Genomic DNA, 15,125 nt, shown 5'->3' on the forward strand with positions numbered 1-15,125 from the left:
TTTAATAGTTGATTTATAAGTCTCATAGTGTTGTGGTCAGAGAACAGGCTTGGTATGACTTCAGTCTTAAAATTTATTAAAACTTGTTTTGTGGCCTAGCATGTGATCTGTCCTGAGAATGTTCCATGTGCACTTGAAAAGGATGTGTATTCTGCTGCTTTTGGATGGGATGTTTTATATATATCTATTAGGTTCATCTAATCTAATGTGTTGTTTAAGGCCTGTGTTTCCTTATTGATTTTCTGTCTGGGTGATTTGTTCATTGATGTAAGTGGAGTGTTAAAGCTCCTGGCTATTATTGTGTTACTGTCAATATCTTTCTTTATATTTGGAATGATTTGCTATATGCATTTAAATGCTCCAGTTTGTGTGCATAAATATTTACAAGTGTTATGTATTCTTGTTCATTATGTAATGTCCTTCTTTGTCCCTTTTTCATTACGTAGTCCTTCTTTGTCTCTTGTTACAGACTTTGTTTTTCCATCCCCTCACTTTCAGTCTGTGTGTGTATTTAGATCTGAAGTGAATCTCTTATAGGCAGCATGTGTGTGTGTGTGTGTGTGTGTGTGTGTATCTTGTTTTTGTATCTGTTCAGCCACTGGATCTTTTGATTGGAACATTTAGTACATTTACATTTAAAGTAATTATTGATAGGTACATACTTATTGCCATTTTGTTAATTGATTGGGGGTTGTCCTTGTAGTTCTTATTTCATCCTTTCTTCTTTTCCTCCCTTCACTTGTGATTTGATGACTATCTTAGTGTTATATTTGTATTCCTTTATCTCTTTTTGTGTATCTATTATAGATTTTTTGGTTTGTGGTTACCATGAGGTTTATATATAGCAACATACACAGGTGAATATTGAAAGTTGAAGATGTCTTAAGTTTGAACACATTCTAACAACCCTGGAGATGAGCAATCTACCCAATAAAGTGTTCGTGGTAATGACCATAAAAATGCTCAATGTACTAGGAAGAAGAATGGGTGAACACAGAATTTTAAGAAGGAGTTAGAAAATATAAAGAAGAACCAAACAAAGCTGAAAAATACAGTAACTGAAATAAAAAATACACTAGAAGGAATCAACATTAGATTGGGTAATACAGAGGAATGGATCAGTAAACTGGAAGACAGAGTAGTGGAAATCACCCAAGTTGAACCAAAAAAAGAAAAAAGAATTTAAAAAAATGAAGACAGTTTAGGAGACCTCTTGGAAAACATCAAGCATGCTAGTATTCACATTATAGGGGTCCCAGAAGGAGAAGAGAGACAGACAGGGGCAGAGAACTTATGTGAAGCAATTGTAGCTAAAAACATACCTAACACGAGAAAGGAAATGGACATCCAGGTCCAGAAAGAACAGAGAGTCCCCAAAAAGATCAACCCAAAGAGATCAACACCAAGATACATTATGATTAAAATGACAAAAATTAAAGATAAAGAGAGAATATTAAGAGCATCAAGGGTAAAGCAACTAGTTATGTATAAGGGAACTCCCATAAGATTGTCCACAGACTTTCAGCAGAAACTTTGCTGGCCAGAAGAGAGTGGCACAATATATTTAACGTGATGAAAGGAAAAACCCTGCAGCCAAGAATACTCTATCCAGCAAGGCTGTCATTCACATTTGAAGGACAGAGAAGGAGTTTTACAGACAAGCAAAAGCTGAAAGAATTCAGCCCCACTAAACCAGCTTCCCAAGAAATGTTAAACGGACTTCTGTAAGTGAAAAAGAGAAGACCACAACTAGAAATATGGAAATTACGAAAGGAAAAATCTCATTGGTAAACACAAACATATAATAAAGGTAGTAGATCAGCCAGTTATAAAGCTACTAGGAAGGTTAAAAGACAAAAGTAGTAAAATCATCTATATTCACAGTAAGTAGTTAAGGGATACACAAAACAAAAAGATGTAAAATACGATGTCGAAAACATTAAACATGCAGGGAGGAGTAAAAATGCAGAGATCTTTCTTAATGTAGGCATTTGTTGCTATGAACTTCCCTCTTAGAACTGCTCTCATTACATCCCATAAGTTTTGGTATGTTGTGTCTCCTTTTTCATTTGTTTCACGATCATTTTTTTTTCCTCTCTGATTTCTTCTTTCATCCGTTGGTTGTTCAGGAGAGTCTTGGTATCTTCTTTGGTGAAGTGTCTGTATAAGTCTTTTCTTCTTTTAAAAAATTGTTAAATGAACTTTAATTTTTAGAACAGTTTTAGATTTACATAAAAAATGGGAAATTAGTACAGAGAATTTCTATAATCTCTACACATTGTTTCCTCTGCAACTAATATGTACATTAGTATGGTACATTTGTTACCATTAATGAATGAATCATTATTATGATTCACTATTATTAACTAAAGACCATACTTTATTCATATTTCCTTAGTTTTTATCTCTTTGGTTCATTTTAAAGAATTGAGTTGACTTGTTTTATAATTGAGTTTTAAGAGTTCTTTATATATCCTAACAACAAGTCTTTTGTCAGATACCTGCTTTGCAAATATCTCTTGCCTTTTATTTCTGTAACAGTTTTTTTGAAGAGCAATGTTTAAAATTTTGATGAAGTCCAATCTGTTGTTTTTCTTCTTTTATAATTTATGCTTCTTGTGTCCTATTTAAGAATTCTTTGCTAAACCTAAAGGGTCACTAAGATTTGCTCTTAGGTTTTCTTATAGAAGTTGCATAGCTTGAGCTTTTATGTTTTGGTGAGTTCTTGTGCATGATATAAGGGGTCAGGGTTCATTATTGGAATATGTGCAGCACTATTTGTTGAGAAGATTATCCTTTCACTATTAAATTGCCCTGGTACCTTTGTTGAAAATCAGTTGCCCAGATATGTGTGGATTTGTTGCTGGAATCTCTCTCTTGTTCCATTGATCTGTATGTCTGTCTTCATGTTAATACATTGTCTTATTATACCTTTATAATAAATCCTGGGGCTTCCCTAGTGGCGCAGTGGTTGAGAGTCCGCCTGCCGATGCAGGGGACACGGGTTTGTGCCCCCATCTGGGAAGATGCCGCGGAGCGGCTGGGCCCGTGAGCCATGGCCGCTGAGCCTGCGCGTCCAGAGCCTGTGCTCCGCAATGGGAGAGGCCACAACAGTGAGAGGCCCGCATGCTGCAAAAAAAAAAAAAAAAAAAAAGAAAAGAAATCCTGAAATCGTGTAATTTCTTTTAATTAGTCTTGACATTAGTGTTGTCCTTTCCATCCCTTCATTTGTAACTCCTTTGTATGTTCTTGTAGGCAACATATAGTTGTTTTTCTATTGTTTTAATCCAATCTGACAATTTGACTTTTTAATTAGGAGGCTTAGACCATTACCTTTAATATGATTATTAGTAATGGTTGGGTTTTATTCTATTAACTTGCTATTTGTTCTCTTCTATTAACTTGCTATATGTTCATGCTTTCTTCCTGTTTCTTATTTTTCTCCTTTTGAATATTTTTAACAATTTCATTTTATCTCTTTTACTGGATTATTATCTCCACTTCTTTTTATGGACATTTTATCTTTTATTAGATACACCTTTAACTTATCATTGTCTACCTTCAAGCATTTTATGAATAATGTAAGAACTTTTCAGCAGTATACTTCTCTCCTCCCCTTTTTGTTGTTGTCATACATTTTATTTATTATACACAAACTCCACCCTACATTGTTACGTTTTTGCTTTGAGGAGTTAATGAACTTTCTGAATTAAAAAAAAAAACCTTTGTATTACACTACACATAAAATTTACACTAATTTTTGAAAGTGTACAGTTTACTAGTGTTACATACATTCATACTGTTGTGTACCCAAACTCTAGAACTCCTTGTTCATCTTGCAAAAACTGAAAACCTATGTCCATTAAAAAATAATTCCCCATCCCCCTCTCCCTGATCCCTGGCAACCACAATTCTACTTTCTATCTTTATGATTTTGACTACTCTAGGTACCTAATGTTAAGTGGAATCATATACTATTTGTCTTTTTGTGACTGTCTTATTTCACTTAGCATAATGTTCTCAAGGTTCATCCATGTTGTAGCATGTATCAGAATATCATTCCTTTTTAAGGCTGAATATTCCGTTGTATGTGTGTAACAGGTTTTGTTTATCCATTCATTGGATAAAGCAACCTGGGTCGCTTCCACCTTTTGGCTATTGTGAATAATGCTGATATGAACCTGAGTGTATGGGTATCTCTTAAAGACTCTGCTTTCAATGATTTTGGATATTTGCCTAGATGCGGTATTGCTGGATCATATGGTAATTCTATTTTTAACTTGAGGAACCACCATACTGTTTTTCCATAGTGGCTGCACCATTTTACATCCATAGCAACAGTGCACAAGGGTTCCAATTTTTCCATATCCTTGCCAACTTGTTATTTTGTGTTGCTTTTTTTTAATAGTCATCATCCTATGTTTATTAGGTGGTATCTCATTGTGGTTTTGATTTGAATCTCCCTAAATATTAGTAATGTTGACCACCTTTTCATGTGCTTGTTAGCCATTTGTATATCTTTTCTGGAGAATTATCTATTCAAGTCCTTTGCCCATTTATTGATTGTGTTTTTATTATTGATTTGTAGGAGTTATTTCTGTATTCTGGACATTAACTCTTTATCAGATATATGATATGCAAATATTTTCTGTACGTTTCTTTTTCACTCTGTTGATTGTGTCCTTTGATGTAATCCTATTTATCTATTTTTTTCTTTTGTTTGCCTGTACTTTTGGTTTCATACCCAAGAATCCACAACCAAACCCAGTGTCATGATCATTTCCCCTACATTTTCTTCTAATTGTTTATAGTTTTAGGGTTTACATGTAGGTCTTTGACCAAATTTGAGTTAATTTTTGTATATGATATGAAATAGGTGTACAGCTTCATTGTTATGCATGGAGATATCTAGCTTCCCAGCTCAATTTGTTAGAGGCCATCTTTTCCTAGTGAATGGTCTTGGCATCCTTGTCAAAAATCATTAGACTTTATATGCAAGGGTTTATTTGGGGGCTCTTTATTACATTGGTAAATATTTCTTTATGTCCGTAATTACACTATTTTGATTACCATAGATTTGTAATAAGTTTTGAAATTGGGGAGTGTGAGATCTTCAACTTGTGTTATTCATTAAAATTGTTTGGCTATTTGCGTTCCCTTGAGATTCCATATAAATATTAGCTAGCATGGATCTATCTCTGTAAAAATGCCATTGGGGTTTTGATAAAGATCATACTGAATCTGTAGATCTCTTTGGGTAGTACTGACATCTTCTAATCTATGACCACAGAATATCCTTCCATTCGTTTGTCTTTAAATACTTTCAGCAGTGTTTTGAAGTTTTCAGTGTAAAAGCATTTCACCTCCTTGGTTACTTTTATTCCTAAGTACTTTATTCTTTTTGATGGTATTATATTTGTAATTGTTTTCTTAATTTTTTTAGGAATGTTCATTAGTAGTATATAGAAACAACTGGTTTTGTGTGTGTGTTGATTCTATATCATGCAACTTTGCCAAATTAATTTATTCGGATGAATAAATTGTGGAATCTTGTGGAATCTATAAGGTTTTGTACATACAAGACAATGTCATCTGTGAACAGAGATAATCTTGCTTCTTTTTGATTTGGGTGCCTTTTATTTTTATTCCCTAGCTGCTCTGACCAGAACTTGCAGTACTGTGTTGGATAAAAGTGACAAAAGTGAACATCCTTGTCTTGTCTCTGCTCCTAGAGGGAAAGCTTTCAGTCTTGTACCACTGAGTTTGATGTTAGCTGTGGGCTTGTCAATATATGGCTTTTATCATGTTGAAGTAGATAGAATCCTTCTGTTCCTTGTTTTTTAAGTGTTTTTTTATCATGAAAGTGTGTTGAATCTTGCCAAGGGTCCCAATGTGTCTCAGAGATGGTGTTGGACTGCTGGTGGGCGGGGCCAGGGTCTAGCGGTGGGGAGGCACCCAGTGCTGGTGGCTGGGCTGGGTCCTGCCATGGCAAGCTGTGGTGGTCCTGGGCTGGTGTCAGCCCACTGGTGGGTGGAGCTGGGTCCCAGGGTCTCTGGTTGCAAGGCCCTGGGGATCCTGGGGCTAGTGCTTCTGCTCGTGTGTGTGGGACAGGGTCCTGGGCCCTCTGGTGGGCAGGGCTGTGCTGTGTTCCAGGTGGCTATGGGCTCAGGGGGTCTTAAGATAGCCTGCCTGCTGGTGGTGGATGGGGCTTTTTCCCTACCAAGCTAGTTGCCTGGCCTGAGGCTTCCCAGTACTGGTGCTGACAGGCTGGTGGGTGGAGCCATGTCCCATTGCTAGTAAGCTAGAGGAGGACTCTGAAGTGGTGCTTCCCAGCATCAGTGTCCACGTGATAGAATGGGCTCCCACAAATGACTGCTGCCAATGCCTATGTCCCAAGGATGAACTTCAGTTGCCTCTAACCTCTTGGTGATTAGCAGGTGGGTCTGACCCAGGCTCCTTTCAAACATTACTGCTTCTTTTCTGGGTCCTGCAGCATTTGAGATTTTGTGTACACCCTTTAAGAGTGGAATATCTATTTCCCATAGCCCTCTGGGTCTCCTCTCCACTGGCCTTCAAAGCCAAACATTCTGGGGCTTGTCTTCCCAGTACAAGACCCACAGGCTGGGGAGCCCAATGTGGGGCTTAGACCCATTGCTCCTTAGGGAGAACCTCTGTAATTGTAATTAGCCTCCCGTTTGTGGGTTGCCCATCTGGGGTATGGGTCCTGACAATACTGCACCTCCACTCCTTCTACCTATCTTATTGTGGTTCCTTTTTTATATCCTTGGTTGGAGAAGATCTTTTCTGTTAGATTCAGGTCTTTCTCATCAATAGTTGTTCTGTACATAGTTGTAATTTTGGTGTGCCCATGGGAGGAGTTGAGCTCAGGGTCTTACTCTGCCATCTTGGCAACCAAATCTAACCCACTGTCAATTATCTTTTAAAGAGAAGTTTTTAACGAAAAACACTACTAGTATTTACCACGTGTTACTATTTCTGATACTTTTTTTTTAAATGTGTGTGTATGTAGATTCAGATTTCCTTCTGGTATCATTTCCCTTTTTGCATGAAAGACATCCTTTCACATTTTTTCCAAGTACCAGATGTTCCTCTACTTACATAGTTTCTACTTACTTGTCTTAGAGTTCACTGGTCCTTTTTCTCCATTGTCCAAATTGCTGCAGAGCTCATCCAATTAATTTTTACCAAGATTACAAACTCGGTCTTCCTTATCACAGGCAGTGGCTGAATTCTCTGCTCAGCTCTTTAGACCACGACTGTTACCTTTCATGGGTTCCTAGGAGTCTCACCCTGCACGTGTTATTTAGGTGCCAAGGATTTGAGGGAACTGTGTATGCAGATTTTGAGGGATTTCCCACCTGGAAATTTCTACCATCGTGGCAGCCATGCTGTCCAATTCCTTAGCCCAATAAGACTGATACTTTTTGCTTCAGGTCTGTCCCTGTGAACCAATGAACTGAAAAGTGCTCTCAGAAACCAGCTGAATGTGGATCTCAACCAGTATGCTTCCATTTTTTTCAAGGATCATAACCGTCTCCAGTTTCTGCCTACTACTGATTACTCATCTCTGCCTTCAAATATAAGCTACTTTGGCATTATTGGAATTAGAACTGAGTTGTTATTTTAAAAACGTTTTTTAAAATGCTAGAGGTGTGAGCATCATTAAAAGTTATCAGAGTTACAGTAATTTAGTAATGCAAAAACTAAAAATAGCTTTTATTGCTGATATCATTTTTTCCATTCAAATACTGCAAAGAATAAATGGGATTATTTTTTTCTTTTTGCAGGATATAGCAAATGAAGAACACAAAAAAATTGAAGTGTTAAAATCAGAAAACAAGAAGCTAGAAAGACAAAAAGGAGAATTAATGATAGGGTTCAAGAAACAATTAAAATTAATCGATGTTTTGAAAAGGCAGAAGGTGAGTTTATCCTAAAAAACAAAGTTAAAATAAATCGTAGATGTTATTTGGCTCTTTCTACTAAGATATTTAGTATTTCTACTTTAGATATGTTTATTTTGACATGCTTAGTCACAAAATTTTATCTATACATCAATGCAAGTAAATTAGAAATGTAGAAATAGGACTACTAAATACAATATGGATACTCCCTAACTAAAGAAGATACCATATATAGAAATAACTTAGGGGATCCGTTTGCCTCCTGAAGAGTGAAAACTGATTACAAACCACTTTTGTTCTGTTCACTACACGAGTTACCTAGTGGTAAGAGGATATGAATTCATGGCTTTGCCACTGTCCCTTTTTGCAAAGATTAGGTATTACAATATTATTGAATTGTTCTCTCAACAGGTTGGTACAATACCAGCAGTGAATGCAGGTTTTTAGAGGCTGACCATTTCAAATGTCACACTGTAATTAGAATTACATATTCCTACAACAAAACTTAATTTGATAGCATATTATACACACACTTTTATAAATTTCCTGTTGTTCTGTGGTCTACTCTTAACACTAAATTAGACAATATTTGTTTTTAAACACAGATGCATATTGAAGCTGCCAAGATGTTGTCTTTCACTGAAGAGGAATTTATGAAGGCACTCGAATGGGGAAATAAGTGATCTACCTTTTAACCTATAGTGCCTGGTGGATATACCCTTAACTTAAGTTGTAATGGTTTGAATTATTTTTACTCTAAGAAATAGAAATGAAGATACTTGATAAATCAAAATAATTCCAAATTCCCTCTGTAGATCTGGGTATGTAAAATTAATATCTATTACAAAATGGAAATATTTTATAAAATAAAGCAATAGGAATTTAACTTTTGATATCTTTCTTATGACCATCTAGCCCTTTTTCAACTGCACTTATGTTCTAGAGATGTAACTCTAGGTTTTAAATGATGTTTATATGAGAGAAACTGTGTTCTTACTGACAATTAAGTGCATTCACTAGTAAAGCACGTTGAAATTCCTCACTCTTTTCCTGTCTACTGTGAGAGGAGAAAAGTAAAGTTTTCCCTGGCCAAATAAGGGAAGTAAAGTTCCAAGACACCAACATAGATAGAAGTGGTATGAAGAGGTTAGTCCCCTGGGTTGTTGGATTTTATATATATATATATTCCTCTATATGGAGTGTGGTGCAGAATTCAGATCTTCAAATTATTAGTACAAAAACAACAGTTTGATTAAAAGCAATTAACTTTGCCATTAATTTTGCAGTAAAAAATACTCAGTAATTTAATTTTTATCAAAAACAAATGTTTTCTTATAAATAATTGTTTATAAATGATGAAATACAGATGTTTTAGAAAATCCAAAGACAAAGAATGGATTCCTACCCTCACTGAACTGTAAAACAGAAGTTACACTGACATCTAGTGGTAACATACAAAAGAATCCAGGTTTACCAAATTTTGATGATATCACTTCTCTTCACAAATTTCACTCCTTTTCTGATATGCTTTTCTAAACTCTTCACCAAGCATATCAATATCATCCTCTTTTTTGAATACTCCCTACAAGAAAAATATTTTGTGGGTTACTGTGAATGCCAGAATAATTCACTAAATGTTCATTAACGCTAACAGATATACAGACATGAGGTTTGTAAAGTTATTTCCAAGATAACAAGATCTAATATATTTATGAAAAAAATTTTTCTGAAATTATTACTTGATATATACAAAATATTCTTAGCCTGACCTGATTTCCTGATTTACCAGATCCTGTGTTAGAACTTGTCATAGGAATCTGGGCTCTTCTGCTTTATTACTACAAGTACTACTGCTTTGATGGGCTGAATAGGAATTAATTTAATCCATACTATACCCTCTACCCTTGTTTTGAAACAACCCTATAGTATGTATGATATGAGGGAGGTCAGGGTGAAGAGGTTGAGCTTTGCCAGATTCATGCATGGGATTGGCTCTTGCCTCAGTTCTGTGTCTAATGAGCAAACATTCAGACCCAGGTTGGGAAGCCTGATGTGGGGCTCAGAACCTTCACTCCAGTGGGTGGGTGGACTTCTGTGGTGTAAGTGTTCTCCAGTTTGTGAGTCACCCACCCAGCAGTTATGGGATTTGATTTTATTGTGATTGTGCCCCTCCTACCATCTCATTGTGGCTTCTCCTTTGTCTTTGGACGTGGGGTATCTTTTTTGGTGCGTTCCAGTGTCTTCCTGTTGATGATTGTTCAGCAGTTGTGATTCTGGTGCTCTCACAAGAGGGAGCGAGTGCACGTCCTTCTACTCCACCATCTTCAGTTTCCCTCTGAAATCTTAATACCATGTTTTTTCCCCCACTATTAGAGGTTATATGTTAAATGTCACTTACTTTAGGGAGATATCCTAGTAATTTTGTAGCATGTTCTTTGAGAAGTTTTAGTCTTTCTTCTTCAATAATTTCATTAATACATCCTTGCCTTCTTTGCTGCAACTGCCATTCCTCCAGTTCACGTTGCTGGAAATATAAATAAAATTTATTTTATTGTCAGAAAACACATTAAACTAAGAATGTGTCCAATAAATTTGTCTAATTTACTCTTGCAGTAAATCAGATAAAACTGATAAGTACTAGATAATATATATCTTTTACCTTATTATATATATATATGTATATATTACAGTCACTATTTCTTTAAAGTTACAAGAAAAATCCCAGCTATGACTGGGATTTTAGGGAGGCAAGTACATATTTTCAGGACAAGTATCTTCATTACCAAGGAAAAAAGATTCAAAGAAATTATTTCCTAATTAATTCAACAAATATTTATTGCGTGCTTACCATACTCCAGGTACTGAAAGCAGCTTACAGTGTAAGATGAAAAAAAAGGTAGATAAAACAGAATAGGGATATCTAAAAGGTAAGTACTGCCATATAAAGTGTTGTAAAGCCTGTATGAAGCACAAGAGTAAGAGCAAGAGTTCCAACAGGCAAGAGTTCCAACAGGCAAGAGTTCTGATAGAGGGCCTTTCCTGGTGGCGCAGTGGTTAAGAATCCGCCTGCCAATGAAGGGGGCATGGGTTTGAGCTCTGGTCTGGAAGGATCCCACATGCCGTGGAGCAACTAAGCCCCTGCGCCACAACTACTGAGCCTGCACCCTAGAGCCCATGAGCCGCAACTACTGAAGCCTGCGTGCCTAGAGCCCTGCTCTGCAACAAGAGGAGCCACCGCAGTGAGAAGCCAGCACACCACAACGAAGAATAGCCCCCGCGTGCCACAACAAAGACCCAACACAGCCAAAAATAAACAAACAAACAAACGTCTGATAGACAACCACACCAAACTTCTGTGCCATATAAATATGGAAGAGCTGACTAGCTTTAACACGTTTTAGGGCTTAAAAGAACTCTTATGGAAATATATCCAAATAGTCCTATTGGATAGTGAAGGATACTAAAGGCAGACCACTGAAAAAACATTGATGAATTTCTGCCAAGAATTACTTTAAAGTAGTATTAATGCTAAACTTCTCTTTGAAATAACTAAAGTCATGTAAACCAGAAAGCAGGATATCTGTCTTTTTTGCTACAGTGAGAGGCAAGCTTCAATATAATCTCTTTAAAGTAATTGAATGAAAATACAGAGGAATGCTAGGACACAGCCATATCCAATGCCAGTTAAACCTGGAATTGCTTCTCCTGAGAATATTTTGTCTACTATCATGTCAGATTCATTTGTATTACAGAATTAGAAGTATCACTGACAGCTAATTGAGAAAAGACTTACACTTTCACCCATGTTGCTACTGAATCAAAGGGTTGAGTTGCTCTTAATTATTTTATCTCTAAGATGAAACAGGGTAATAGAATCTACCATAGAATCACTATACCTGATTTTTTTTTTAGACTACATTTCTAACACTCCTTTAGGGTCAAATGTGGTCACAACAGGACTAGGATTTTGCCAATGGAATATAAGCAAAAGTGTCAGGTGGCAGTTTCCAGGAATCCATCTTATATCCTTTGTCCCTTCTGCACTTCTTCCATCTGCTGCTTGAAACATGGATATGAAGGTTGAAGATCTAATTTAAACCATGAAGATGATGGCTATAGCCTACAGAAGCCATAACGAAAAGCTAGAAGGAGCCTGGGTTCCTGAAGACTATGAATAAAGTCTCAATTTCTAGACTTTCATGTGAGGGAGTAGTAAACTATCTACTAAGCCACTGTTAATTTGAGACTACTTGTAGCCAAGCACGATCCTAACTGATCTATTCCTTGTAATAGGGAGATGCAAGAAGTTCTATAATGTTATGAGAAAAATTCACTCATTAGATTTTTGTCCAGTGATGTATATGGGCTCTAATTTGGGTGTAATACAGGATCTCCCTTTTTAGGATGTGGTAGACCACATTAACTGTTCATCCTAAAAAACATTTTTATAGTTAATTAGGGTAAATATTTTAGAAAGGTATGAAACCAATTTGTTCATGAGGACAAAAAAAAAAACAGAGCCTTATATGATTGTGTAATAGAATGGATTCATGATTCTATGATCATGAAAATTCATCCTTGCCCTTGGACCAGAATAGAAATGCGACCCAATCTCACTGATATTGAAATTAAGCCCACAGCTTCATATTGGGAACATTTACAATTTTAAAAAAATTAAGATATAAATTTTTTGTAAAAGTATTTATGCTTTAGGTAATATTTTCAGATTTCTTCCATTTATAGCTGTCTTGCTAACTTTTCCAATAGCTTTCAGATTAGCTCTGTAAGCCATGAGATAGTAGGACAGTCACAGTCACTGGTTCTACCTCTTTCTATACAAGGAGTATTCAAAGCTTTCTGGTCAATTTCAAAAGGCTTTTAATTTTCAGTCTCCTTGATCACTTTGCTCTGACCAGGCAAAATGCTAGGTGCTTTAAAGGTAATTATCTCCCTTAAAGGTTACAGTAGATAATGGTTGGTTTATATCAAAGCTACAGAATTGAAGTTTTATCCAGTAGGAATCCACTTAAGTTAAGCAGGAGGAGGACATAATGAGATTTTTTTTATACCTTGCTAACTGGTAGCAGACGCCACAAGGAGACCAATTATAAGTCAATTTCAGTAGTCCACAGAATGATACTGAATGTCTAAATTAAGTTATGAAGAAGAGAAACTGAATTTAAGAGGTGAAATCAATAGGACTGTTGAGGTGGAATCAATAGGATTTGGTGGCTGACTAAAAATTATTACGTAAGAAATAGGAAGAGTCCAGGAATGATTCCTAGGTGATAGCATATTCACTCAGTCACTGAAGCCTGTCTTTAACCAAGATTCAGGCTACAGAAATTGGAGGTTTGTCTGTTACATTCACTTTTGGAAACCTAAATTCTAAGGCACCCACAAGATTTCCAACTGTGTCCTTTAGGCATCTGGAAATATGACAAAAGAACTACGGCGTAAGGGGACTTTCCTGGTGGTCCAGTGGTTAAGAATCCGCCTTCCAATGCAGGGGACATGGGTTCGATCCCTGGTCAGGGAACTAAGATCCCACATGCTGCGGGGCAACTAAGCCCATGGGCCACAACTAGAGAGAAGCCTGCACTCCACAACTAGAGAGAAGCCCAGGTGCCGCAACAAAGAGCCTGCACGCCACAACAAAAGATCCCACGTGCCGCAACTAAGACCTGACGCAGCCAAAATAAATAAATATGTTTTTTAAAAAGAGTTGATTAAGTATAGAGGAAAGCCAAAAATTGAACCCCAAGTCTCTCAACACGTCATTGCAGCAGTCAAAAGAGCTGATCTCTCTTGGTTTTCTATGACTGCCAGATTCTTTTATCTTTCTGACCATTTCTTGGTCTTGGCAATTTTTTCTACTACTTCCACCTCCTAACTAGAATGTTCTCCAAGTCTCAGTCACTGGCCCTCTGATTATTTCTCATTATAATATATTATTTGGAAGAATCACCTTAGTTTGAAACTCTCTGTGCTACTTAATGACAGAAATGCTTGTCTAAGAATACTTGACCTAAGTTTTCTTCTGTTCAACTGCCTTCAGGATTTTTCAACTTGCGTTTCTATTTCAAACTCAGTATGACTAAAAATGAAGTCATTATATCTTTTTGCTCCAATTCAAAACAACAGCACTTGTATTCCTTGAGTTTCTCATGTTTGAAACTTTGAGAGTTATTTTGACTCCTTCCTCCACTCTACCTTATATGGTCCAAAATAATCATACAAGTCTCATCTATTCTTCCTTTAAAAATATTTAAACTCTACCTTTTCTCTCTCCTTCCACTGCTCTGTTAACCTATTCCAGGTCATCTCTTCACTCTTAAATTACTACTTTCTCCTCTTGTGAAACACCATATTATGATAACCAGTTTCTACTGTATCATGTCCAAACTCCTCTGCCTACTATTCAGGTTTCTCCATTCGATAATTCCATATGCTGCCAACTTGGAATAGCCTTCCTCTGTCTTCTTTTATTCATTTTGTATGTATGTCCAGATAAGTCCACATAGTTCTGTCGTAAAGGTATTGCACACTAGTAAATCCCACACTACCACATTCTACAAATGTTTACATTGTACATTTAAGAAATATATTCTTAATATAGTGCTATATATAGTTGAGTCTTTTGGGTATCTAGACCTTATTTTCTTTTGCTAGATTAGAAGCTACCAGAATGAGCTTTTATTTGTTTTGATTCCCTCACCAACACTCAGCAGAATGCCTAGCAGATCAGTATCTGTTGATTATAAGAATATCTTGAGATTTCTTTTTGTCTACCCATGCAGGAAAGATCAGCATTATGATATTAATTTAATAATCCCAGCTCTGCCACTTACTTGCTGTGAAACCTTGGGCAATACATATAATCTCTATGCCTCAGTTTCCACATCTTTAAAATGGGGGTAGTAATAGTACCTAATTCACAGGGTTGAAAGTTAAAAGTTATTACTTTGCTTGTAATGAGTATAGAATAGTGAATGACATATGAAAATGCTCAGTAAATGTTAGTTATTATTACTGCCACTTCTATTACTACTTAAAAATATTTGCCATATGCCTAATCTGTACTTTTCATATTTAGAGTTCTTTATCTTTTCAAAACACTTACACATTTTCTTATTTGGTTCTTAAAGTATTATTTCAGTTTTACGGATGAAACACAAATACACAAATCAATGTGTCCAA

The 15,125-nt window shown here is 36.3% G+C and overlaps 2 protein-coding genes across 9 annotated transcripts in view; one reads left to right on the forward strand and one right to left on the reverse strand.

Moving 5' to 3' along the window:
* Nucleotides 1–10,500, forward strand: part of TEX9 (testis expressed 9) — a 218,461-nt gene extending 207,961 nt beyond the window's left edge. For 4 of the 6 annotated variants that reach the window (XM_060150535.1, XM_060150546.1, XM_060150572.1 and 1 more), the window contains 2 exons: nt 7,809–7,943; nt 8,531–10,499. In XM_060150535.1, the coding sequence (XP_060006518.1) occupies nt 7,809–7,943; nt 8,531–8,608 (213 nt within the window). In that variant the 3' untranslated portion in view covers nt 8,609–10,499. Of the gene's footprint in view, nt 1–7,808; nt 7,944–8,530 lie in introns of all 6 variants that reach the window. The other 2 variants (XM_060150527.1, XM_060150554.1) reach the window with 1 other exon arrangement.
* MNS1 (meiosis specific nuclear structural 1) overlaps nt 7,834–15,125 on the reverse strand; it is an 85,792-nt gene continuing 78,500 nt past the window's right edge. For all 3 annotated transcript variants that reach the window (XM_060150509.1, XM_060150517.1, XM_060150501.1), the window contains 2 exons: nt 10,324–10,449; nt 7,834–9,507 (listed from right to left, as the gene is read on the reverse strand). In XM_060150509.1, coding sequence (XP_060006492.1) covers nt 9,415–9,507; nt 10,324–10,449 — 219 coding nt within the window. In that variant the 3' untranslated portion in view covers nt 7,834–9,414. The remainder of the gene's footprint in view (nt 9,508–10,323; nt 10,450–15,125) is intronic.

This window comes from Lagenorhynchus albirostris, chromosome 1, assembly GCF_949774975.1.
Source record: "Lagenorhynchus albirostris chromosome 1, mLagAlb1.1, whole genome shotgun sequence".
Lineage (NCBI taxonomy): Eukaryota > Metazoa > Chordata > Mammalia > Artiodactyla > Delphinidae > Lagenorhynchus > Lagenorhynchus albirostris.